General features: G+C 37.0%; 1 protein-coding gene across 2 annotated transcripts in view; it reads right to left on the bottom strand.

The window, feature by feature from the left end:
- KCNMB2 (potassium calcium-activated channel subfamily M regulatory beta subunit 2) overlaps positions 1-27,953 on the bottom strand; it is a 304,180-nt gene that overhangs the window by 11,570 nt on the left and 264,657 nt on the right. For both annotated transcript variants that reach the window (XM_016942315.3, XM_516884.5), the window contains 3 exons: positions 25,409-25,531; positions 7,102-7,272; positions 4,483-4,678 (listed from right to left, as the gene is read on the bottom strand). In XM_016942315.3, the coding sequence (XP_016797804.1) occupies positions 4,483-4,678; positions 7,102-7,272; positions 25,409-25,464 (423 nt within the window). In that variant the 5' untranslated portion in view covers positions 25,465-25,531. The remainder of the gene's footprint in view (positions 1-4,482; positions 4,679-7,101; positions 7,273-25,408; positions 25,532-27,953) is intronic.

Genomic DNA, 27,953 nt, shown 5'->3' with positions numbered 1-27,953 from the left:
TAATTTTACTTTTTATTTGAAAGATTTAAAAGACAATAATTAAAATATTTCAGAGAACTAGAAATGATAAAACAAGACTCAGTTGGATATTCTAGAATTGAAAATACAGTAAGAGAAATTAAGGACTCAATGGATGGGTTTAACAGTTGATCTGCAGAGCAGAGGAAAGAATTGCTGAATTAGAAGATAGGAATGTATCCAGAAAGAAGTAAAGAGAGACAAAAGGAGGGAGAAAAACAAAAGGGAGCATAAGACATGTAGGGGATACAATGAGAAAACCTCATATGTGGCCAACTGGAGTCCCAGAGGTGAAGAGGCAGAGAATGACTACAGACAATGTTGATGAGATAATGACAGAATTTTCTAAAATTGACAAAGAATATTAAGGAGCAGGGAAAGAAGCCCTGGAAATGCTAATGCTAAGTAGGCTAAATAAAAATAATTGCATGTATTGGCACATAATAGTTAAACTGTAGAAAAACCAATAAAATAATCTTTAAAATAGGCCAAGATTACCTTCAAAGAAGCAGCAATTAGACTGAGGGCTGATTTCTGAATAGTAACAATGCTCACCAGAAGACAATGGAAAAAAAATAGCCAACTTAGAATTTTATACTCTGTGAATGTGTCCTTCCAGAAGAAAAATAAAATGAAGAATGCTTTCAGACAAATGAAAAATGAGAACATTTTTTAGGGATGTCATTGCACTAAAATAAATACTAGTAAAGATGATCCTAGACAGAAGAACAGAGATAAAGGAATACGAATAATAAAAATGGAAAAATGTGGATCCATGTAAATTAACATTGGCTATATACAACAACAATAGTAATGTCTACATGAGCTTCAAGTATACATAACATAAAAATGATAATATATAAGTTGGGAAAAGAATAAAAAAGTGGAGTTAAAATGTTTCAATGTCTTTGATTAATCAAGATTGCAAGTTGTGAAGTTTTATTTTAGGTTTAGGTGCAGGTTTGTTACATAGGTAAGTTGCATGTCACAGGGGTGTGGTGTACAGTTTATTTCACCACCCAGGTAATAAGCATAGTACCCTATGTAGTTTTAAATTCTCACCCTCCTTCCTCCCTCCACACTCAAGCAGGCTTTGGTGTGTGCTTTTTCATTCATTATGTCCATGTGTACTCAATGTTTAGCTATCACTTATAAGTGAGAATATGTGGTATTTGGTTTTCTGTTCCTGTGTTAGTTTACTTAGCATGATGACCTCCAGCTCCATCCATGGTTGCTGCAAAGGACATGATCTCATTCTTTTTCATGACTGTGTAGTATTATTCCATGGTGTATATGTACCACATTTTCTTTATCCTGTCCACTGTTGATGGGCATTTAGGTTGATTCCATATGTTTGCTATTGTGAGAAGTGCTGCCATGAACATACATGTACATGTGTCTTTGTGGCAGAACAATTTGTATTTTTCAGGGTATATACCCAATACTGGGATTGCTGGGATGAATGATAGTTCTGCTTTGTGTTCTCTGAACACAATGGCTGAACCAGTTTACATTCCCACCAAAAGTGGATAGGCGTTCCTTTTTCTTTGCAACCTCACCAGTATCTGTTATATTTTGACTTTAAAAAGAATAGTAACAGAATAGATAACTTCTGATAAAACAGAGGAAGAAATGAGATTCAAAAAATAATTCAATGAGGAAAAGTGTGATCTCTTCAAAAATGGACTGGAGCATGTGGGTGTCCATATGAAAAAACAAACAAACAAAAAAGAAACTTGATCCATATATAAAAATTAATTCCAGTCAGATTTTACTGTATACATGAAAGGGAAAACAATAATACACCTAGAATGTCATTTAGGAGAATGACTTTATGATATTAGGGTGGGCATAAGACTTAAACAGAACAGCAAAAGCACTGAACAGAAAGAAAAAGATTGACAAAATCTGGTTACACGGAAATTAGAAGTTTCTTCCACTGAGAGACATTCAGAGAGTGAAAAGGCCACATAATGCGAGAAGATATTTACAACACATATAACCAACAGAGGTTCATATTTAAATGGTTCCTATATTGAATGTAAAGAAGAAACAATTCCACAGAAAAATGGGCAAACAACTTGCATGGACACAGCCCAAAATGGATACCCAAATGGCCAATAAATAAATGAAAAGGCACTTGATAACATTAGCCATCAGAATCATGAGGAAATATCACCACATTAGCTAAATTAAAATTACAGATATTACCAAATGTTGGCAAAGATTTGGAGCAGTAAGAACTCTCATACCCATAGGGTTGGTGAGAATGTATATTTGCATATACATTTTGGAAAACTACTTGGCATTATCTACTTAACTTTAAGATATGGATACTCTATGATTTAAATATTCCATTCCCAGGTTTATACCTGATGGAAGTGTGTGTGCTTGTGCACCAGAGACATATATGAGAATATTCATGGTAGAATTACTTGTAGTAGTCCCAAACTGTAGACAATTCAAAATGTCCATCAGCAGTAGAATGAATAAATAAACAGACATACTCATACAATGGAATATGATACAGTAATGAAAATGAATGAACTGTAACCAAATGGAATAAATCTAACAAACATAATGCTATGTGAAGAAAACCAGACAGAAAGGAAAGTATTCTATGTGATTCCATTTATATAATGCTTAAAAATGAGGCAAAACTATTAACAAAATATATATGTTTAAGGATATATCCTTAGGTGATAAAAGTACAAAGAAAAGTAAGAAAGTAATTGCCATAAACAGTCAGGATAATTGTCTTTGGTGGAGGCAGACCCTATAGTTATTGAGAGGGGGCATGTAGGGTGTTTTTGGGGTACAGAAAATGTTGTATTTCTTTACCCTTAAGGTGGTTACATGGTGGTTATGAATCTGTTTGTCATACTTGAGCTGTACTTTTTCATTTCATGCACAGTTCTGTATGTTATAATTTACTTTAAAAAACAAGATAGTGGGGCCAATAAAACAAATGATGACCTAGTATTATGCTGAGAGCAAATAGGGTACCAGTCCTGAATACATGTCTGGGACATTTATTAGTAGCTTCCCTCTCCGTTTATAGCCTAAATAATGCATTCACAGGGCTGTAGTGATAAATTGTCAAAATGAGGAAATGAAAATATGTCCCACTTTTTGATGCCTCTTCAGGTTTAAGAGTTTTATAGGCATTTGTCGTTACTGGTCAGCTTTGATTTTAAAATCTGACTTAAGGGAAGATCTTGAAAGACAAGCACTTTGTGAGAGAGCTAGGCTTTACATACTGCAGCACAGCACTGGGACTGGTGTTATTTGTGGCTACTACAAATGAAAGAAAATCAGAGCCAGCATTTTCAAACAACATTCTCTGAAATATTTATTATGTTGAGTCCTCAGAGATATTTGCAAGAATTCCTTTAAGTTATTGTAACAAAAGTTCAAGGTGGGTTTATCAGAAACAAATCCTATTCACTCTCTATGTGCTAGTATTGAACCTTGAATCTACTGCATTTTTTTCAATAAGTTATTTCATTTAAGTGCTGACAATTTAATGAAAAGAAAAGCTTTTACAAGAAAGATTAGAGGTCAGAAGGGTTTATCCTGGTAATAAGAGCCAAGAGTGGCATCGAGTTGTCTTGGCATATGAGATTATTCTGCATATCGAATTGTTACCACAAATCCAAAACTCAATATATTTAACTTAAAATTGTAATGGCAAGTTGGTTCTGCTGACACCTTCCTGGTCATCCCAGACCTTATAAATGTAAATTTTATGTAAAGCTTTAATAAAATACACATTCGTTGAATATCTGCCATGTGGACTTGAATATCTTAGTGGACTGGAAAATTCAGCCTCTATGAATATAACATATGTGAAGAACACACACACACACACACACACACACACACACACACACACACACACACACACACAGAGTGACCATGGGTTGAAAGTAGCATGCTCTGCTTAACATTGTACATGCTCAGGACTCATCTTCATAAGGACCTTGCAAGGTGGCCATTTGTTACTTTTTAGAGAAAAGGAAGCTGAGGATCATAAAGGTTGTTATATCCCTGAGGTCACAGAACTAAATGACATTGACCATGGACAAACAGAATACACCTTTACCTGATGGTTCCCAGGTACAGGACAAACACATGGTTTTGTCTTGTACATCTCTAAGCTGCATACTTGCTTTGAAAGACTCAGTCTATTTGTGTAAAGATATATTAATATTTACCCTTTCAAATGGAAGTGAAAGCTAAATCTGCACTACCACAAATGTAGGAATGATTTGTCCACAACTTGCACAGAAAATAAATATTTTCTAGGCAAGAGTCACATAGCAAGTTCTCTGAATGGAAGAGGCAGGCTCTGCTTCCTGGAAGTACTTTCCTTTGAAATGCTGGCAAAGGGGAACTTCAGAGGCAGAGAGCCTGGTGTGAAGCTCTGCGGGGTAACTGAAATGCAGTATGCCAAGTTCCTACCTTCTGATTGATTTTTATTGTCTCTTCTGTGTGGTAGAGGAGGAGCTTTTCCCCGGAAGAAGTCAGGTTAACGTACACCTGGAGGCAGGGGTACTGAGAAAGTTTCCAGCAGTCTGGACCACAGCTGAAGGAGCAATTAAATGTTTCCGTGATGGACGCATTCAGCAAGGTGCATTGAGACTCTTCGGTCCACACGCTACAGAGAAAGGGGTGAGAGTAAACACAGGCCCAAGAGCTAATAGTGAGAAAGGTATAGTCTGAGGGAATTATTTCTCATCTCCTGAAGCTGAAAAATTTTTCTAAATCTCTAATATGATCTATCTGTGTAAAGTTTAGGCCTTCGAATAGAACAGCTTTAAGCAAACTACCATATAACATAGACAAACTTGGACATGTGAGAACGTTTTCAATGACTTCCATTGGATATGGTATTCTCCAGTGCTTGACTTAAGTTCTTTTTTCCCTTATGGAACTCACTGGTAACATGAGGCATACTTTAAAATCATCACCTGTCCTCACCCTGTATTTCTACATTGTAGGCAGCTTCTTGACATGCTCCAGCCCCTACCTCTGTATGTTTCACTTTGTACTTTCTGCATCCCAACTCCCTCCCCAGCCCAGTTTGTAGGCACAGAAGGTGTGAGGGAGAAGGAGGGGAGAGATGGCAAAGGAGTGGAGGGTCGTGTGGTCCAGCTTGACAGAGATGGAAGGACAGTGACAGAATGCCTTAAGGTCTTTCTAATAAGGGAAAAAAGATAACTCAACCCTTTCATTATGTCATGAGCAATCACTTACTGCACATTCCTTTCACCCTAATTGGTAATTTACATACATTACCTTCTTTTGTTCTCTCAACAGCTGTGCAAGTTGGGTAGTAATTTCTTTTTAAAAGTGAGTGAACTGAGAAATCCCATGACATATGCAAGGACATATGGGCAGTAAGTGTTGGAAATTGTGATCCAATCTTGTAATTCTCTAAGGCCCAGGCTCATTCTATTGTGTTTTGCTGTCTCCCCACAAACACAATGGAAAAGAAACCCTTTTATGCAGACTAATGGATGAATAAGGGTGCCCTGTTACCTCTCACCTGGAAGGATTCCAGCTGCCCATTGGTCAACTGGTCATTTAAAAATACCTTTAATTTTATGATCAAGATTAACATTTGTAATTAGGAATTAACACACCAGCAATTGATGGTTTGGTTTTGGGTATAAGCTGATCACCATAGCAATGGGAAAACATGTTTTCTTTGCAGATTAATACCCTTTCCTTTTGTTGGACAGGCATCCACAGCTTCCTGCCCCTTTGCATGTGTGAAGTTTTATTCCAGAAGCAGGATACTAGACCTGATCCCCTCCCTTGGTGTGGCAAACTGTATTTTCCTGGAACATGGGTGGTCACATTTTGCTTATATACTGAGGAAAAAGTCTCTGATGGTTCTAACCAGATGTGAAGAGCTGAAAGCATTTTGGAATCAACGACCACTTGGGGCCTGAGGCATCAGCACTTTCATAGAAAATGAGCACAGCTGAAGGCCATCAGAGAAACAGAGCAGAGCAGCCACAAATGTGAAAGATGATGCCTTAATTTCAGCAAATTACTGTATTTCAGCTAGATTTTGCTTCTAAAATGAAAGTATTAATTTAGATGGAGAAACAAATGCCACAAAATGGTTTCATTTTCTTTTGGATTGAAACCTCAATTTTTCATTTGAAAAGGTCTTGTTTCTTTAAGCTGAACTGCTGTGAGACTTCCCCCCATTCGATACATCAGGGCTGGGCTCGCCTATGTTTAGAGTGTCCAATTTATGGACAACAGTTAGCTAGAGATGCTGGTGGGATTTACTACATGGCTTACTGAGGACAGCAGTACACTTGCTATCCCACAATTTATTTGCCTCCCTATCCATTCAATACACCTACAGCAAATATTGAAATGAAAAGATTCAAAATCTGTTATTTTTAAAAGTTGATGCATAGCAGTGTTTCTCAGCCTGGAAGGCCCATTAGAACAACCTGGGGAGCTTTAACAGATACTGGTGACTGGGTCCCACTCCGGACCAATTAAATCTGACCTTCTGGGTTGATGATGATGGGGGCTGGGTATTAGCATTTTTAAGAGTTTCTGGGGAAGTTGGAATATACAGTTGAGAACCACTCACGTGGAAGGTGATGGAGGGGTTGGTTGGGGTGGAAAAGGGAGGAGGGTGGGGAACGGACAGAAGTGTGAAGTGGCAGGAACAGTGACTTTGGAATAAGCGAGATGTGGGCTTGAATCTTAGCTCTGCCACAAGCAAGAGCTGTATGACACTGGGGAAATCATATCTCTCTTGAGCCTCAGTTTTGCCGTTTTTATAATGAGTATATTTATACTTACCTTATAGAGTAATTGTGATAATTAAACAAGTAGAAGTCTTTGACACCTGGTATCCAGATTATACGTAGAGCTATATGTATCATTATTATTAGATAACATTATTGAAAAGTATTATTTACCAGGAACTTCTCAAAGTTCTTATCAGGAAAGAAGGTGAGGAAGATGACCTTAGGGTTGCCTAAGTGATGGGGGAGGATGGAGGAGGAGACAAACAGCAGGGTCCCACCCACCCAGTGGTATTACCTCTGCATGTATGAGCGCAGGAGTGTGATTCCCAGCAGAAAATACATCATGATGGAGCACACCATCATAGCCAGTCCCAGGAGAATAGCTCGGTCCTCTCCTGCCTTCAGTGCTGTGACTGTTTTCCTTTTGTCCAGGAGGTCATGGTCCCTGATTTTCTGGTAAATATTTCTGAGGTTAAAAACAATATGGTCTTACATTAAGTTTAGTTAATCAGCATGCCCCTAGAGAGCAGGTCAGTTTCTGCCCATGCCTTCCTAGGGCCCTCCAAACCTGCTTCAGTGCAGCTGGACCTCAGTGTGTGTCCACTACCTCCCACACAAGCACACACATGCACACATGCATGCACACACACTCACAAGCACATGCACGCCTGTATGTGTACCAGTCCTGAGCAGAAATAAGCCCTCCTTCTTTACTCTGGGGCCAATGTCTAACTGCAAATTAATTTTCCTTCTATCTAATTCTAAAGAAAGAAACCAATCACCTCAACCCTCAAAATAATGCTTTGGGTTTGTTGACTTTACCATTTAACCCAAATCTGATCATTATTGATTTTTAAATAATTTTGGAATACCTAATGGAGCATTGATTCAAATAAGTGGCAACATATACTAGGAATATATCAAATTAATCTTTCATTTCTCTTCAGTAGTGATAGGTAGAAGTTATTTTGGTTAACATTTTTCTCAAGCTGAGGGCTGCTTAGGGCTTTGTTGGCTTGAGATTGATAAGCAGTGTGAAGATGTAGAGTGGTGACCCAGCTATAATATGTGAAAACTTTCGGTTGAGTTAGAAAAGTGTCATTCAAATCGAGGCCAGGCCCTATAACTTTGGACAATTTTATTAGTATTTTTGTTTTTTATTTTAGAGCAGCAATGTAAGGTAAGAAAGAACAAGAAATTGAAATCAACTGTCTCCTGAGTTCAGACTGATTTCACTGCTTATTAGCTGTGTCATCAATAACAAGTGCCTTAGTCTTTCTGATCCCCAGTCGCCTGCAAAGTGAAAATAATGTTTAAATGCATTTTAATGGCTAAGTGACATGATACAAGCAAATTATTTAAGAGAATGACTGACATTAGATTTGGCCGGGCATGGTGGCTCACGCCTGTAATCCCAGCACTTTGGGAGGCCGAGGCGGGAGGATCACAAGGTCAGACGATTGAGATCTTCCTGGCTAACATGGTGAAACCCCGTCTCTACTAAAAAAATATACAAAAAATTAGCCGGGCATGGTGGCGGGCGCCTGTAGTCCCAGCTACTCGGGAGGCTGAGGCAAGAGAATGGCGTGAACCTGGGAGGCGGAGCTTGCAGTGAGCCGAGATCATGCCACTGCACTCCAGCCTGGGGGAAAGAGCGAGTCTCCATCTCAAAAAAAAAAAAAAAAAAAAAAAAGAATGAGTGACAAGAGATTAGTAATAAATGTTCCCATTCAAAAATGGGGTGGGGAGCTACAGCTCAATGACACGGACGTCAGAACATCCTAAAATTGCTACTATTCTGCAGAGAATTTTTAATGGACAAAATGGCAAGAAAATGAGTAGTGTATAAAGCTTGGGGATGGAGGATTGGATTTGAAACCAGGTCTGGAGGAGAAGGTAGAAAAGAAATGAGGAAGTGCTGGATGCTTGGGGAGATGATGAGAAGCTTGAGTAGGAAGGCAATGCTCAGGAATTCCTACAAGGCCTGCGACCAAGAAACAGCTCATGATTTTTCGATGTCTATTTTGAGGAGGGAGCTTTGGATTGCAGGGCAGTGGAAATGGGAAAATCGCTGGCCTTTAGAGCCTAGAAACAGCAAGGAGGACAAATAAAATGCTGAAAATGGAAAAAGAAACTCAAGTCATTTTTTTTTAGCTTCAGGCAAAAAGCCAATATGCACAAGAATAACTTCAGATTTTTCATTCAAATTTTTATGGCTAATCGCTCTTGTTGCTTGGGAGAGGAACCAGAGTTGACTCTAAAGTGGAACTTTGCGGGGGAGGGAAGATATGCCTGTTGTTTGCGCAGTTGTGTGTTTATTCAGGGCTTATATTTAGCTTTGTGCTCCAGGATGGCCTGACTGGTGTTTATGGCCAGTGTCTGTTCTGATTGGCTGATCCATTCTGGGCTGGTTGCTAAATATTTTGATTCCTTATAGAGGTGATGGAGTGTGTATGTACTTAATATATTTCCATGAGGTTGTAGGGCCGAGTATTTATTAATCTAAGTATTGGTTGTGCAAAATTAACTGATTAGCTGCTTCTTCTTCTTATTTTAAAGTTCTCTTTTTGAGGTGGTTTGTATAAATCTTACTCTTTCCTTGAGAAGTGAGCCCATTGTAGTAGGAGAGTCAGAGCTAACAGGCCTTTGTTTATCATCATTTCACGGCCCTGTCTTTCCTGGCTTCTTCCCACTCTCACTTGCTCTTGGCTGCTCATGGTCATTACCAGAGGCCTGGAGAGCCCATATCTTTCATTGTTCCCCAGCTCCCAATCCCAATGCCCCTGGATTAGCTGGCCTGCCCTGCTTTTGACTTCCACAGACTGGCAACCACCCACCCTCTGTGTTTCTTCATTCTTTTTTGAGATTTTGTTTGGAAATTCTAGGATTTACATCAAAGCTTTTAAAACTTCACCCTTTATGAACTCAAATTTAAAAAAATCAGTGTCCGTTAGCAGCTAAAGCCAGTGGGCTGAAAGCTTTTCTGAATCAGGAAGAGACAGGCTGAGTCTGAGTAGCTTCAAAGACCTGCTGTAAAATAATAATCTGCTGTTACTTCACTTATATTATTTATCAACATGTATTTAACTCTGATGGCTGCCATAGAGATCTGAATTTCCTGCAGATAGAAGACAGCAAGGAGGGAGCAAAATCTCACAATTCCAGGGTATTAGACTGTCACACAGCATCACTTATGTCAGCCTATACCCATAAAAGAGAAGAAGTGTAATCAGTCAGTTGTGTCATCAGAACAAGAAGCATATAAAAATGATTCAAACGTGTAATTCAAAAACAAATCACAATTTGAAAGTGGTTAACAAATGTTTTTGATATGCTCTGGAATGTATAGAGAGGGGAAAAGTGAATGATTTTCATACAGCCCAAAAATATCTGAGAAATCAGGATACTACCCAGCAAAATGAAAGTGGGTGAGTGGAGTGGGCCATACCCATGGAATTCATTAGTAAATGATTATAGAATTAATGGAAAATAAAGAAATGAATAAATGATTTGGAAGAGCAAAGAGTTCAGTTTAGGTTCACAGACTTCTCCTGAATGCTGGTAATCTCTTGTTATTGGGGATATGGCCCCTGCGCCAAAGGAAAACAGACATGTATATAAATATCAGCATAGGGTGAAAAATTTAATGATGGAGCAATTCACAGAGTGTTATGGGAATAGAGAAGAGGGAAGGATACCCCAGCTTGAGGGAGCAGGACAGAGAGCCAGGGTTGAATTTAGGGAAGGGTTCCTGAAGGAGAAACACCTTAAACAAAATCTTCAAGATTGAATCAGGGTTAACCAAATGAGACAAAGAGTCAAGGGTATTTTAGACAGAAAGACTCACATGAACGAAGGGATGGAGACTTGCAATTGCATGGTGAATATCAGAAACTACAACTGTTTTAATATTACTGAGATGCCTATGGGACAGGGAAAAAGAGGCAGATGAGTTTGCAAAGGTAGGTAGGCCATGAAGGGTTTTGTAAGTCATTCTAAAGAGCTTGGCCTTTATTCTGTAGTGAATGGGAATCTGTCAGAGGGTGACATGATTGAGTTTCAAAATGATCACTCTGGCTGCTGTGCAGAGTTTAAGAAACAGGATAAGGCTTAAATCAGAGAGAGGAATGGGGGGATTGTTACTGTAGTGTTGGCAAAGGACAGTGAGGGCTGGATCTAGGATCAAGGTAGGATGTATAAAGAAGAAACGATACATGGAAAAATATCTATGAGACAGAACTTCAGGATTTAGTGGCTGATAGAATACAGGGAATGATGAGGAAGTAAGAAAAAGGATATAGTTTAGATTTATGCTCTAGTACTTGATGTGGATGAATGGAGAAATCATGGAGAGTGGTAAGGTGAGATTCTTGTTTCCGTATTTCCCTACTCTTCCAGGATCCAAAGAGGTGACTTCTGCTGACCTTGCTAAAGAGGAAGAAAGTGATTGTACCTTTATAGGTTCTCTTTCCACAAGTTTAGTGTCCTAAGCACAGGCAGAGGAGTGACTAATCTCAATGGTGAGATAGGCCAGAGTCAGAGGGCCACCTCTGTTTTTTGGGTCATTGCTTATGTGTGGCATAATTTTTGTAAAAAAAAATTATCATTTGGATTTGCTTTTGTTCAGGCTTTGGTTTATTTGCATGTCCAGGTAGTAAAGGTAGTAAGTCTCAGTTGGGAAAGAGGGTGTTCACAGCCTGAGACAGGGTGCATTAGTTGGCCCCTTCTACACCATGTTGTCTTCAGTGCTAGTTGGAAGGAGCATGATGCCATATTTTGGGCCACAGCCCTATGCATCCTCTTCCATACTAGGAAGCCTTGTAATGTGTGAGTTACCATGTAAGTATTAACAAGGCTGATAGCTTATCACCCTTTGGTTCTTTCTGTCTATTCTTTATGAATCTACCTGAGAGGAATTGAGTGTGGGGGTGGTGGTGCTAAGAATAATGGAATGAGGGACAATTCACTGACGTAGAGAGCTCAGGAGGAAGAATGAGTCTGGGGTATGACTACAAATTCAGTTTTGACTAAGTGTGCTGCCCAACAGTGGGTGTAGAGCAGGAATTTGACTTTATAAGTTTGAAGCTGATCTAGCCTTGGTGTGTCCTGGCAAAGCACCATATTTAAGGTCTGTTGAGATAGTCTTGGCTTCAGGGTGAACCACATGTTGACAATAACAAATAGTAGATATGTGCAGTCTTTACTATATATAGGGAACATTCTGTTCAAAGCCTTTGGAGAATAGAAGTTATTAATAAATCTACAGGGCAAATCCAAGTATAACAAAAGTGTTTGTGATAAATATCTTGTAAACAAAATATTTTCAATTGTTTAGTAAGGCTTCAATCAATTTTACGCCAAACATTAGTCAACCTAGTAAAATTTTATTTTGAGCTCCTTTTATATAGTTTCTTGAAGTTTGATATTGGGGGTCAGCCCATAATTCATAAACAAATTATTTTTGAGGCCATGCACATACAAATATGGATATAAAGAGTAAAATGTGAAAGAAAGTTTTTCCTCCTTGGCTGTCACACCCATTTAAATTCAGATTCCCTTGGTATCTATCCTATAAAGAGAAGGAGAAAAGTATTCAGGTTAAGGCAGCATAAAGGCCATTTATGAATTAATTTGCTTATTCATTAGTCAACATTTCTAAGTCTTCATCAGATGAAACACAATGTGCTAAGTTCTGGCGATACCAAATAAATAAGACTTAGGGTCCCAAGGGAGCTGAGTGAGATGTCAGTCATTGCAATGTATGGCAATGAGACTGATTAGATAGGTGTGTATAGGAGAAGCAAACTGATACGCCAAGGGCCAACTTGCTAAAGGATCAGTTTCTCAATGGCTAATTCCCCAAAAGCCAGTTTACTGAAGGATCAGCTCACTACATAAATATTTTGCCAACTTTACGACACTTACAGATTTAGCAAAGACTTATTTTAAGGAGTATTGTTTTAAATATAGTAAATGAATATAAATAAATTTTTGTATGAATATTTTAAGACTATATTTTAAAAATCTGTTCAATCATAAAGTGTATTTTTCTTACGGATACATTAATCTTAGTGGTATTTTAGGATCAGTTTGATATTTTTAAAAGCTAAGTTTTCTAAGGAGGCTTAGTCTCTTTGTAAATATATTCTTATGAATATATTTATAAATATGCCTTTCTTGAATACGTTTGTGAATATATCCTTCTAACAAATATGACAAAAATTTAGCATTTCATATGGGAGCCTTTCAATTTTTACTAGTTTTCAGATTCTTTTTAGAGTCACTGGCTGTTTTGCTAATATTTTAGAATTATTGAAATTCTTGTGGCAAATTTCACATTATGACCACTTTGATGGATTTATCAACTTTATCAATTAACCAAAATTTGTTTCTTGACTCATTGATAAAGGTTATGGTAAGAATAGTAGGACCCTCTGCTAAGTTGAAAAGAAGAATCAGTGAAACACGAAGTCTGGCCCACTGACCTAGAGAGGGGGACACACAGGGGTAGAGGAGGGAAGACTAGCGGGCAGAGGAAGCAGGAGGGCATGGCTGGGATGGGGGTGGGGGGAACAGGGGACAGAGAGGAAGGGAGACTGGAGGCCGAGGGTATCTGTGACAAGAGATGGAAAGACAGAGGGGCGGAGAGATTGAGAGACAATGGCTGCAGAGAGTGAGAGACAGAGTGGAGCGAGTCTGAAGGCCCTAAATCTGGCCCCCCTGTAAATGTTTTCATTCCATTTTGTGTGGTTTATTGTAGAACTGTGTAGGGTTACAGTGGTATATAGCTACATACAGTGGTATATAGCTAAATTCGATAAATTCATCAAAATGACTGATGGCAAATGGATTCTTTGGCAAATTGGCTTCAGGCACATTGGCCATTACTTTTTCAGGCATTCCTTAAAATGAACAGTCAGTGGATCGATGGTAGAAGAAAAAAACAGAAAAGGGCCAAATAAATGTCAGGAATTAAAAACCATGACTACAGACATGTTATGGATTAAATTGGCCCAGGGCTATGATTTACAAGCTCAGAGGTGGTTTAGGAAGCCTGCCAGTTAGGGACCATAACTTGATTTAAATGGTGATGATTAAGAGTCCTTTGACAGACCAAACTAAGTCTTGGACGAGCAAATGATTGAGAAGGGAAGAGTATCCAGGCAGAATATAAGAGAATAGAGGTAGTAGAGTGTGGTTGGATTCCAGGATATTGTGGGCGGGGAATGGCAGACAGTGAGCTGGTTAGATAGGCAGGCACCAGAGAAAAAGGATCTTGTATGTCTTTTGAAGTTAGAGGAGGCATTAAAAGAATTAAGCAAGTACAATGATTAGATATGTGGTTTAGAAAGATCACTCGTGTTAGTGTGGTTGGTTGTTTAGAAATGTTTACATATGGAGACAAAGGGACTGATTCTTAAACTCTCCCAGTGTTTCAGGTATTAGATAAAGAGGGGTTTAAAAAAAGAGAAGTGATGGAGGAGATTAAGATTTAGATTTACTTAGATGAAGCTGGAAGCCATTATCCTCAGCAAACTAACGCAGAAACAGAAAACCAAACACTGCATGTTCTCACTTACAAGTAGGAGCTGAGCAATGAGAACACGTGGACACAGGGAGGGGAACAACATTTACTGGGGCGTGTTGGGGGAGAGTGGGAGTGGAAGAGCATTAGGGAAAACAGCTAATGCATGCTGGGCTTAATACCTAGGTGTTGGGTTGATAGGTGCAGCAAACCACCTATGGCACATGTTTACCTGTGTAACAAACCTGCACATCCTGCACATGTACCCCAGAACTTAAGAACAAACAAACAAACAAATAGATTTAGATCTGGGCATCATTTGTGTCTAGGACTAGCAACACTATGGGTTTTAATGAGACTCTTTAAGTAGTCAGAGAAACAAAAGACAGCGTGGCCACTAAAACATGGAAAGGGCAGAAGAGAATTCTGCAGAATCCTGAAGCTATCAGATACGTGATGGGGCACCTGGTGGATGCAGGGAAGAGAAGTAGGGAAAGCATGAATTAGAAATGAAGTATTAAATATATCTGAAATTACTTGGCTGAGAGCTCTTCCAGAACTTACATTTATGCTGAATATTTATGTTTGTACCTCTCTGGCCCAGTGAATACTGAGCTGTTCAAGAGTTAAAGACAGACTACATCTTTGTAAGTTCAGTCTCTTGCATTTATTAGGCTCACAAAATATGTTCCTTTTATTTGGACTAGACTGGCTACAACAAGCATAGGTTGTGAGATAGCCAGTTATAGGGAGGCTGAATGGTCTATTAAAACTAAATAAATCAGGGAATGATGGCTAGAACAGACCTCCAGTTTCTGTCTTCCCATCAGTGTCCATTGGACTCTACCACCAACAAATTTAGTACTCTTTCCAGAAAAAAATCAAACTCTCCAGGCACTGAATCCTCTAGTTCCCAGACTTAGGGAAACATGCCCTTCTGTTAGATCTTATGAAGGTGTACCTATGAGGCAATGGATTGCTGAGTGCCTTCAGAGCTTCAGTGAGCACAGCTGCTATACATCTCTACCCCATGAGAACACACCTGTTATTTCATACGGCAGAGAAGGCATGGCATTGATGAACACAGCCATTGTTCTGCCTTCTGTCCACCACAGCCTCCTCCATTTTTGAGATGTGCTTCTTTTACATATATCCTCATCTTAAATTAGTTTCAGATTTTATAGATTTTTCCTTGAGCTGGTAGGTATATATTTTATGGTACAATTTGATTAGTTTAATTATTATTATCTGTTTTGATCTTTTAATGTGTACATTTCATCAGGAGCAATGTGTTTTTGAGTTTGGGGAGAAATGACAGTCACACTTCATTTATATATATATATGTCATTAACATGAAGGATTTTGTCCATGAGCTTAATGTTATTATTGCCAACGTATTAATTCATGGGACTTCCCAGGAAGTCTTGTAACACTGTGACCCAGGTCTTATGGGTAAGACACTAAAAGTGAGAACAAAATTATGGAAACAAAGGTTGGAATTACTCTTTTTAGTCCTGCCTTTAGCTTATTAGATAACACACTCTCCCAATGATATCTTAATATTTTAATTCATATTTATTTTTGTTGGACCAATTAGCATATTAAATTTTATGAAAAGCTTTAATCCAAGATATAGAAAGAAACAGAAAATTATGTGAATCGTCCAGATAAGTGAGGGTGTTATAACCTAGAGAGACTTTGAGAAGTACTGGCCTTTTTATTGACCACATTATTTGGCTCTAATGCAATAATGCTAGAATAAATAACAAAAAATAACTAGAATGACATCTACAGAAGAAAGTAAAACCATAGTACAAAGAACTCATGGGTCATAGAATAAAGTCCAGCAAAAATTAAAAATCAGAATAAATGATATGAAAAACACTCTAGAACAATTAGTGGGATGCAGCTAAAGCAAAACTGTATATTTCTAAGGATAGAAATATATAGTTTCAAATACTTAGATAAGAAGAAAGCCTGAAGATTAATGCACTAGGCATCCAAATTAGTAAGTTAGGAAAAGATTAACAGAATATACTAAAACAAAGTATAAGGAAGGAAATAATAAACTTGAGCAGAAATAAATGAAATAGATGAACTATATTAAAGGACTAATGAGTTCAAAGGTTAATTTCTTTTGAAAAGACTAATGAAAAACTGAAAAAATTGATCAAGGAAAAAATAGAAAAGGGCCAAATAAGTATCAGGAATTAAAAACTATAACTACAGATAAGGTATGGATTGGAAAGAAAATATTGAAAATAACTATATAATGAGACATTTGAAAACTCTGAAGTTTATAACTTCCTGAAATATACAGCAAAGTTTTCCAAAAATATAACTTACTGAAACTGATTCAGAAATAAATAGAAAACTCAAATACTTATAAATCATTAAAAATTTGAATCATCAGTTAAAAATATCACCATAATGGAAACAGTAGTCTCTGATGATTTATAGCTAAACTGTACTTATACTATACAAATCATTCCAGAATATAGAAAAAGATGAAATGCTACCCAACCTATTAATGAAGTTAGTAAACTTTGATACTAAAACCAAATCAGAGCAATACACAAAAAATTATAGGTCAATATCTTTCACAAACATAAACGTGAAATTTTAAAAACAAGATAAACTAGCAATATATAAAAATGAAAATATATCATGATCAAGCTGTGGTTATCCCAGGAACTTATAATGTGGGTTATTATTTGAGTAGTAATGTAATCTATTACATAAATAATATATTAAAGGGTTATAATCATATAATAATGTAATAAATGTAGATAAACATATTTGACAAAATTTAACATTCATTCATGATAAAAACTCCTATCAAATTAAAAATAGATAGGAACATCCTTAATATGATAAATGGTATAGAAGAAATACCTATAGTAAACTTGATATTTAATGGTGAAATGTTGACAGAATCCATTTTATGAGCAGAAACAAAAGTAAAGATGTCCATTATTACCTGTTTTATTCATGATTTACTGATTTACTAGCAGTATAACATATGAATGAATAGTATATTTACTGTAAAGAAGAAATAAAAACGTATTCACCAATGATGTAATTATGAAGAAAATACAAAAGAATCTATAGATAAATTATTAATAAGAAAATTTAGGCAGGGTGAGGTGGCTTGCATCTGTAATCTCTACACTTTGGGAGGCTGAGGTGGGAGGAGGATCACCTGAACTCAGGAGTTCAAGACCACAGCAAGGCACCATCTCTAAAAAGAAAATTAGCCAGGCGTAGTGGTGCATGCCCGTAGTTTCAGCTGCATGGAGGGCCGAGGTGGGAGGATTGCTTGAGCCCAGGATTTCAAGGCTGCAGTGAATCATGATTGTGCTACTGTACTCCAGCCAGTGTGACAGAGTGAGACCCTTTTGCAAAAAACAAAACAGAACAAAACAAAAAACAAACAAAAACTAGTATAGTTGCTGAAACCAAAGTGATATGCAATAGTCAATTGCCTTTTTATATATTAGCAAAAATGGTGTAATTTAAACATTACAAAAAAAAAAGATAGCGCTCAAAAGTAAATGGAACAAAACCAAAAATTGACAAATGGGACTTAATTAAACTAAAGAGCTTCTGCGCAGCAAAATAAATAATTAACAGAGTAAACAGACTACCTACAGAATGGGAGAAAATATTTGCAAGCTCTGCACCTGACAAAGGACTAATATCCAGAATCTATCAGGAAGTTAAACAAATCAACAAGGAGAAAACAAATAACCCATTGAAAAGTGGACAAAGGACGTGAACAGACACTTCTCAAAAAAAGACACATATATGCAAGCCAATAAACATGAAAAAATACTCAACATTACTAATCATTAGAGAAATGCAAATTAAGACCACAATGAGACCATGCAGGATGGCTATTATTAAAAAGCCAAAAATAACAAATCTTGGTGAGGCTGAGAGGAAAAGGGAACACTTAGGCACTATTGGTGGAAATGTAACTTAGTTCAACCTCTATGAAAAGCAGTGTGGAGATTTCTCAAATTACTAAAAATGGAACTACCATTTGACCCAGCAACCATAATTGATACCATTACTGGAGTGGGTATCTACCCAAAGGAAAAGAAATCATTCTATCAAAGAATATCTGCACTCGTATGTTTATCAAAGCACTATTCATAATAGTAAAGTCATAGAATCAACCTAAGTGTTCATCAAATGTGGTACATATACACCATCAGATATTGCACAGCCATAAAAAAGAATGAAATCATGTCATTTGCAGCGGGAGGCTGTTTCCCTAAGTGAATTAACGCAGAAACCGAAAACCAAATACTGCATGTTCTCACTTACACATGGGAGTTAAACAATGGGTACATGTGGACATAAAACTGGAAACAATAGACACTGGGGACTCCAAAAGGGGGCAGGGAGGGAGGAAAAAAGAGTTGAAAAACTACCTATTGGGTACTAGTTTCACTATTTGGTTGATGGGTTCAATAGAGGCCCAAACTTCAGTATTACTCAATATGCCCATATAACAAATCTTGCACATGTACCTCCTGAGTCTACGATTAGAAAAACAACAGCAGCAGCAACAACAACAACAACAACAACAACAACGTAGTGAAGTTATGAGAGTAGGGGTCGTTCAAGTTTCTTTTTTGGCAGGATAATGAAAGCATTAATTATCTTCATATTGGTCAATTCATGCACACATATGTAAATGTAATTATCTAAAAACATAAATGAAATATCCAAATTTCCAAATGGGAGAAAATAAAATACAATTTTAAAGACTTAATTAATTTGGCTGAATTAAACGACCAAAATTACACAAACAAATGATGAGTTAAAAAGTAACTTGAGTTTGAAAAAGGCAGCCCAAGTATGTTAGTAATCATAATTGATTTACTCTACAATATTATCCTGAAAGTTCCTGCCAGTAGAGTAAGAGTGTAACACATGAGAAAAAAACCATAAGGATTGGAAACAAAGAAACATTGTTATTTGTAGAAAATACAAATAGGGAAATCAAAACAAATCTATCAGCAACTATTTAAAAGCATACTGAGTTCTACGAGGTTGATTGATAGAAAAAAAATCAGTAACTACAAAAGCAGTAGCATTTCTACACATCAGCAGTAAAAACACATATATAACATAAGAGGTATGATTATAATTGCCACAAAATGTTGCTTAAATATAAATCTAATGAAATAATTGCAAAATGATATCATGATTGATATTGCCATCATGATAATTCATGATATAATTCATGAATAAATAAGGAATTATATTCCGGGATGTGGAGACTCAATATTTAAAACAATTCAGTTATTCAATAAATTCAATGCCATTTCAATACAAAGGTAGTACTTAGGAATAAATCTAATAAATGATGTACACTTTTTTTAAATGCAAAACTTTATTAGGAGATACTAGGGAAGACAAACCAATGTAGAGGTTAATCGTATTCATTCAGAGAAAGACTTGGTGACATAAAGATGTAAATTTATCACAAATTAATTAATAAATTTTATAAAATTCTAATAAAAATCCCTAGAGTTTTTTTTGGGAAGTGAGATAGGTGTGACTTGCCAACCTGATTTTAAAACTTACTTGGAAGTGCAAGTGGCTAAGAATAGTAAATACACTTCTGACTACAAAATAACAGGATGGGTGACTGGTCCTATCAAATATCAAGATGTATTACAGGCATAATGCTAAAATTTGTAAACTGATGTGAGGTGTTTGTCTGAGGTGGACAAAACTGGCCACTAGAACAGAATAGAGATTCAAAAACATATCCATGTACATATGGAAATGTAATATATGACAAGTGATTTTTAGATCAATGGGGAAAGGAGAAACTCTCCAATAAATGATGCTGGGGCAATTGGTTATCCATATAAAAACTGGATATTGGGTATCAGTTCCAGATGATTAAATACGTAATTGTGAAAGATAATGCTACATAAAATTTAGAAAACTGTGCAGGAGGATGTCTATTTGAAACTGGAGTAGGACGGGATTTCAAAATGTTCCAAAAATTCTTAATTTAGAATATATTAAAATTACCAAACACCGCATGTTCTCACTCATAGGTGGGAATTGAACAATGAGAACACATGGACACAGGAAGGGGAACATCACACACCAGGGACTGTTGTGGGGTGGGGGGAGGGGGGAGGGATAGCATTAGGAGATATACCTAATGCTAAATGACGAGTTAATGGGTGCAGCACACCATCATGGCACCTGTATACATATGTAACAAACCTGCACGTTGTGCACATGTACCCTAAAACTTAAAAGTATAATAATAAAAAAATTAAGAACATATTAATATATTTATCAAAAGACATGAAAAAGAAAGTGAAAAGCCAAACCACAAACTGGGAGAAGCTATTTACATACATATAGCAGATAAATAATTAATATGGACTTTTATAAAGAATTCCTGCAAGTCAACTAAAAGACAAACAATCCAGTAGAAAAATGATAAGAGGTATGATTATAATTGCTGCAAAATATTACTTAAATATAAATCTAATGAAATAATTGCAAATTATTTAAGCAGTCAAGTATTTGACCTAATTGGGCCAAATATTTAAACAGTCAACTCAGAAAAAAGGACTAAGGAAATAGACTCAATCTCATTAATAATCTGAGAAATGAAAATTAAAATAATAATACCCTCTTGATTACTGAAAATTAGAAATCCGAGAACTCTAAACAAGGCTGTTGAGCAATGGGAATCGCATGTATGGCTCCTTCGGAAAACCATGGCATTACTTGGTAAAATTAAAGCTGCGTGTACTTTTGAACCAACCATTCCCATATTAGGTATAAATCTTAAGAAATGTTCATACATGTGCACGAAGAGACATGTAGAAGAATAGCATCATTGTTAGCAATGACAAAAGAACTGGAAATAATGCAAATGTCGCTCAGCAGTAGACTGGATGAATAAATGGTAGTATGTTCATGTAGTGGGAGACTGCATAGCAGATAAAATGAACTACAGCAACTCACGCCAGCATTGGTAAATCATAACAACATAATGTTTGGTGAAAAAAACAAGTTGCAGAATAAATATGGCATGATTCCATTTACATGAAGTCTCCAAACATTCAGATGGAAACAATATATTGTTTAAAGATCCAAATGTGATAAACTCATGAAAAAAAATCGGGGAATGATATGCCCAAAATTCAGGATATTGATTGATGGGGAGTAGAATAATATTGGGAAAGCATCCTCAAGGGCTTCAAAAATTCTGATTGTTTTGTTTTTTAAACTGAATGATGGGTACCTGGATGTTTATAATATCACTTTGTATATTAACATATGTAATAAATATTCATTTGTATCACTTCAATATTTAAAAAAACAATTTAAAGAATATTTGATAAACAGTCTGTAATGCCCTTAGCTTAAAAACCTCTCTCTTCTTTAATTTCTAAATTAATTATTCTGTTTGTTTGCTGCTTGAAATTTAGGGATCGGGCCGGGTGTGGTGGCCCACGCCTGTAATCCCAGCACTTTGGGAGGCTGAGGTGGGCGGATCACGAGGTCAGGAGATCGAGACCATCCTGGCTAACATGGTGAAGCCCCGTCTCTACTAAAAACACACACACACACACAAAAAAAAGTTAGCCAGGTGTGGTGGCAGGCACCTGTAGTCCCAGCCACTTGGGAGGCTGAGGCAGGAGAATGGTGTGAACCTGGGAGGCGGAGGTTGCAGTGAGCCAAGATCGTACCACTGCACTCCAGCCTGGGTGACAGAGCGAGACTCCATCTCAAAAAAAAAAAAGAAAAGGAATTTAGGGATTAAAGTAAGTTTAACTAACAAAGAAGTTTGTTTAGAGAAGAAAAAAATATTTCTCCACATTGCTGGGTTGCAGAATGGAAGATGAAGATAGGACCTTATGTTTTGTATATAGAAGATGATCAGAAAAAGATCTGGCTTGGAATTAAAATAAGGAAAAAAAAGTAAAACTGACTTCCATTTCTTCTGAGCAAAAAAATTTTGGTTTCAGAATTTTCAGTGAACTTTTCCTTCCACTGAAGTTTCTCTGCCTGCCCTTAAGCTGATTTCCTGGTATTCTACCATTTGAGGAATCCCAGGGAATCCGATATACTGACACATTTGGCCCTGTTGTCAGGAAGAGGAGGTGTGGAGAGCAGCTGAGGATTTTGTATGGCCTGGCTTCTGGGATTGCTGTGGGAACACAGCTGGAGAAAGCAGGCACACACAGAGGCCAGGTTTGCAGAACAAGAAGAAACTGAATTACCAGCAATTTGAGGCAGTGCTGTCAGACAATCTAGTTAATTTATTTCCAAATAATTAACTGGAGGACCTTAATTATGTAGATTAATTATCAGCCATCATCATCTTCATTATCACCATGTTTATTGCCACGAAGAGCACCTTAAACAGAGCCACAGATACTGCTCAAAGTCAGTTTAAAATCTGAGTCATATCTTCCAAGAGTTTGTGAATTAAGCAGCAAAGACGAAGATGTGGTCAAAAAAAAAGCACAGACAAATTAACTTCCAACATTAAACTAAGGAATGGCAGATTCTATTGCTTAATGGCAGATTCTATTGCTTGTATTTTTTGGCCATGCAGACTTATTTAATAAGCTTTTGCATCCCCATCCCATAAATAAAGCTTGCTGAAAAATGATTTCTTCATAGTCAATATTTTAATTATTATAAATCCCATAGTTCTGAAATCATACTTTAAAAATAAAAAATTAAAACAGTAATTTCAGTTTTATAGAATCTTACTGATGCAGACTACTAAGCTAATTGTTCACGCCTTTCAAACTCCACAAATATTACCAATACGTCAGTCACATGTTTATTATCTTCTTTGATATGCAATATCCAACTCTATTTTAACATACTTTTCCCTTGTGGGCTTGGCTGTTCACTATCACTCCAAATATTTCAAGTTTGACAAGAGCCTGGGCAGGTACTGGAGTACAGGGAGAGAGCATCAGCTGGGTTCAAATCCTGATTCCATCACTGGCTAGTTGTTGGGCCTTTGGAAGTTATTGAAAATCACTCAGTTATTTAAAAAGGCTCAGTTTCCTCATCTGTGAAGGCAGCATAATAATCTCTATCTTAAGAGAACACAATTAAAACCTACAGTACACAGTAATTGCTTCTTAAATGTTAATTCCTTTGTTCATAAAAAGTAGCAAAATATATTAAATTATTTGCTGAGAGTAAATAGAAGGTGAAAGAAATATATTACACTTCGCTTGCTCTAATAAAGCCTTCAGAATTTCAGGACAGCTGGCTGTTGACAGTTACAATATTCCTGTAGGGCAACAAAACTCTTGGATTTGGTCCTGGCATGAAAGTTGCAGGACCAAACCTCTGTCTTTCTGCACTTTCAAATATAGAATTTGAAATGACATATGAAATTTTATAGTGTTACAGAAAAGATCTTGCTGAAAGATGATTCAACTTGAAAGCAAATGAAAAATAATTTGATTAAGCCTTGAGAAAAAGCAGTGAAAACCTAGAGATGATCAAGTAAAGTAAATTTTCAGTTAATCTGCTTGGTGTCATCATGAGCACTGGGACTTGTTTTTTAAATGCTGACAAGGCAACATTATTTGCCTTCTGAGCTATAATTTTACTTAAATGTCATATAATTATTTTTTCCATAATTAAGGTAACAATATGTTACAAAGCATTTGGAAAGCAGAGCAGTAAAAACCATGCTATTTCTTCCAGACTTTTGCCTATGTATATTTTTTGTGGCTGCAATCGTAGTTTGTATGCAAATTTTCAACTTGCTTTTTTCAGTTAATATTGTGTCAAAGCATTTTAAAGTGCTAAGTGGTATATTACATTCAGTGATTTATTTAGCACATTTTCTATTGTGAATTTTCAAGTTGCTTCCCAATTTTTGCTGTAATATATAATTATTGTGAAGAACAACTTTGCTTTTGAAATTTTTAAAAGAATTTTTATCTGTGAGGCAATTCAGGTTTTAGAAGGAAAATAAAAGTATCAGCTCTGAAAACAGTATTCAGGCAAACCTCCTTCAGGTTCTTCTCCTTGTGCCCAGCACCATTTATCCATCGTAGTTTTTAATTTTTATTTTATTATTATTTTTTCACAAATTTCCTTCAACCAAATCAATCTTGACTTCTATCAGATTCTGCCTGATGCGCAACTTGCTTACGTTGCAATATGCTGGTAAAGGCAATTATACTTAAAATTTAGCTTCACTTAACCCAAATAATAGTGCAAGATCAATGAGAAAGAGGAAGACTAAATATTTAAAAATGACTAGAGAATTTTATGAATACATTTACTCCCTAAACCCAAGTGAGAGGACTGGATTGAGTTGCACAAAGGTCATCTTGTCTTTCATTAATGCTGCCTTTGCCCTTTATCTTTCTTCTTATTCCCTCATTTTCCCCTTCCTCCCAGGCTATTCTTCCAAGGATTCTGAGGGCTCAATGGATTTGTATGTCCTCTTTTCCTCCTCTCATAGTTTCTGTTTTCCTTCCCTGCCATATGTCCAGTGCCCAGAAATGCAGTTTTCATCACTTCAGAAGAAGAAACTGAATTGCCAGTAGTTCTCAGTATTTATTATTTTATTAATTATATTTTTATTATTAATTTTTTATTGTTAATAAAATTAATTCAGTTAATAAATTATTATTAATACATTTGGTGCTCAGTATTTATTGAGCGCCATGTGCCAGGTACAGTGCTAGGTGCTGGAAATTCAACAACATAGTCTGTTTGGTTAAAGAGGATGATGGGAGTGGTGGTTCTTATTGATATCTGAAGGCAGAGCTGGAGTTAGCTAAGCAAAGAGCTTGTGACATGGGAATTTCTGACAGGGAACAACTTTTGCAAAGCTATGTGCTGAAAGCGAACAAGTAAAGTGCAAGGAGAAGGAAGGCCAAAGTGTCTGAAACCCTACTCCTGTAGTGTAGAGTCTGTCCCCACATTGCAAAGCATAAGGTTCAGTTGCCTACTACTTTCCTGTCAGTATCCTCTTTGGAGAGTCAGGTTAAATGCTTCTGAAAAGTGCCCAGAATCCCAGTGCATTTACCTTTTTTCATCATGTCTATAAGATGAAGAGGTCCGGCCACTGGTCCATATAAACATCTTAGAGAATGTTGGTCCAGGGTCTCCTTTCCTTATGGTGGATGTCCTGGAGGAATGGCAAAAAGACCTAGAAGAGGTACACAATGAAGTTAACAGCAACAAATAGCTCTCAGTGGATTGACTCTTACATAACAACAGGGTTTTGATTCCATAGGGGCAGTGGTTTTCAATCCCGGCTGCATATTAAAATTGACTGGGAATTTTTAAGAAAACACTAGAGCCTGGTCCTCTCTCAGAAATTTGCATTCAATCTTTTTAAATCTTCCTTAGCTGATTGTAACACACTGCTGGGATTGAGAATTACTGCCTTAGGAGAACGTGGTTTTCTAATTGATGTTAAAATCACATTTTCCCAAAAATATCTCCTTCAAAATATCACTTTGGTATGGTTTCATACTCTGTACTATGCTGTATTTTTCCAAAATTTTAGTTCAGATTTGGATACTAAAACTCAACTTCTTCTTTCCTCTTCAATCTGTTTTTTTCTTTAAAATGCTGACAAGTGTGACATGTTGGTGATGAAACGTCATCTTTAACTGTGCCCCACTTTTGCCAGTGTTGTGGCATCTGCCCATGGCAGTTGAGTCTCTGCCTAAGAAAATTACAGCATCAGTGGCAGCTGATACTCACTGGCTTCTGGAGAAGCCAGGTTTATAGGCTCTAGAGTCAAGATATTTTAAGAATGTTGTGGGTTTTTATTATTATTATTATTATGACTTGGCTTTGGGAGAAGTTCTTTCCTCTCTAAGCACAGCACTAAAAGTAGTTAGCTATTATTGTTTTCCACATAATAATAATTTTCTTGAGAGTTAGGAACATTAAATAAAGAAGCCTTAATCATATATAAAAGTTAAAATGATATTTAACACATTAGAACAAAGGAAGGAACACTGGTGATTCCTTCATGGATGCATAGTCATTAGTGGCTTTCAGTTTGGTGAAGCACAATATTAATGATAAGCATGAGATGGGAAATAACATTAGCTACTATATACCATATTATCTACTATATGCCACACACTTTGAATGTATTTTTTATGCACATATGTATTTCATGAAATGAACATGCATATATCTGTGTTATGCTTATACAATGAAAACTCTGCAAGGTGGGTAGTGATATTATTTCCAGATTCTAAATGATGCTTTCAGAAGGTTGAGATTTTTGCTTACATTTAGAAGAGGTAGACCCATGCTTCAAACCAGTATCTATTTGCCTTCCATTCTTTTAGTTTTTAAATGAAAAATATATTCTTTAGAGATGAGAACTTGCTACATTTCCCAGGCAGGAATGCAGTGGCTATTCACATGCGCAGTCATAGCTCACTGCAGCCTCAAACTCCTGGGTTCAAGAAATCCTACCTCCTCAGCTTCCCCAGTAGTTGGGACTACAGGTGCGTGCCAATGTGCCTGGCTTGGCTTCAGCTCTGTAATGTGCATATGAATGACCTAAAGATTTGGGCCAGTTGTGGTGGCTTATGCCTATAATCCCGGCAATTTGATAGGCTTAGTAGGGAGGATCCCTTGAGTCCAGGAATTTGAGACCAGACCTGGCAACATAGCAAGATCCCGTCTCTACATAAAATTAAAAATAAAAAAAATTAGCCACGTGTGGTAGTGTGTGCCTGTATTTCCAGCTACTCGGGAGGCTAAGGTGGGAAGATAGCTTTAGCCTGGGAGTACCAGGTTGCAGTGAGCCGTGGTTGTGTCACTGCACCACTCCAGCCTGGATGACACAGTGACACCCCCTGTTTAAAAAAAAAAAGAAAAAGATTTGTTACAATTCAAATTCTGCTTTAGAGGGTCTTGGGTGGAGTCTGAGAGCCTGCCTTTGTAACAAGCTCTCAAGCGATGCTGATATTGCTGGTCTGCAAACAACAGCGAGCAGCAAAGGATCAGAGCATGCACTCATAATAAGTGATTGGTTATAGGCCCTGTTTTGTCACTAACTAGCTGTGTGACCTTGAGAAAGTCACTTAACATCTTTAGGGCTTAGTCTGTACCATGGAGAGTTTGAAACTGTTGGCTTCTAAGATTCCTCTCAGCGCCAATATTTTGTGATTCAATAAACTGAAGAATGGATCTAAGCATATACTATATCGTTGTGTATTTACTTTCTGGGATTAGGTTTGGGAATTGATCTCCTTCTATAACCCTTGGGTCAGCATCAGAGCTATGAGGAACAGAGACTGTGGGAGGTAGAACAGAGGCTGAGAGTTTAGTAACCAGTACAGATGCAAGAATTCATACATCTACCCTTGTTCTAGGATAATGGCAGGAATCAAAGGATTCACCTGAATGGATGCCCTAGACGCTAGATTTAGAAAGACGTAGAAATTAAATCTGCTATCTCTTTAAATGGCTTAGGCCTGGTTGTTTAAAGTTATTTGTTTCTTTTTGAACATCTCTAAAATATCAAATAGAATAGGGACTACATCCTTTATTAAAACCAGTTAACTTTCAGGAAATAAGAATACTTTTCATCTAAA

The sequence above is a fragment of the Pan troglodytes genome, chromosome 2 (assembly GCF_028858775.2).
Source record: "Pan troglodytes isolate AG18354 chromosome 2, NHGRI_mPanTro3-v2.0_pri, whole genome shotgun sequence".
NCBI lineage: Eukaryota > Metazoa > Chordata > Mammalia > Primates > Hominidae > Pan > Pan troglodytes.
This window is presented reverse-complemented; position numbering and strand designations above follow the sequence as displayed.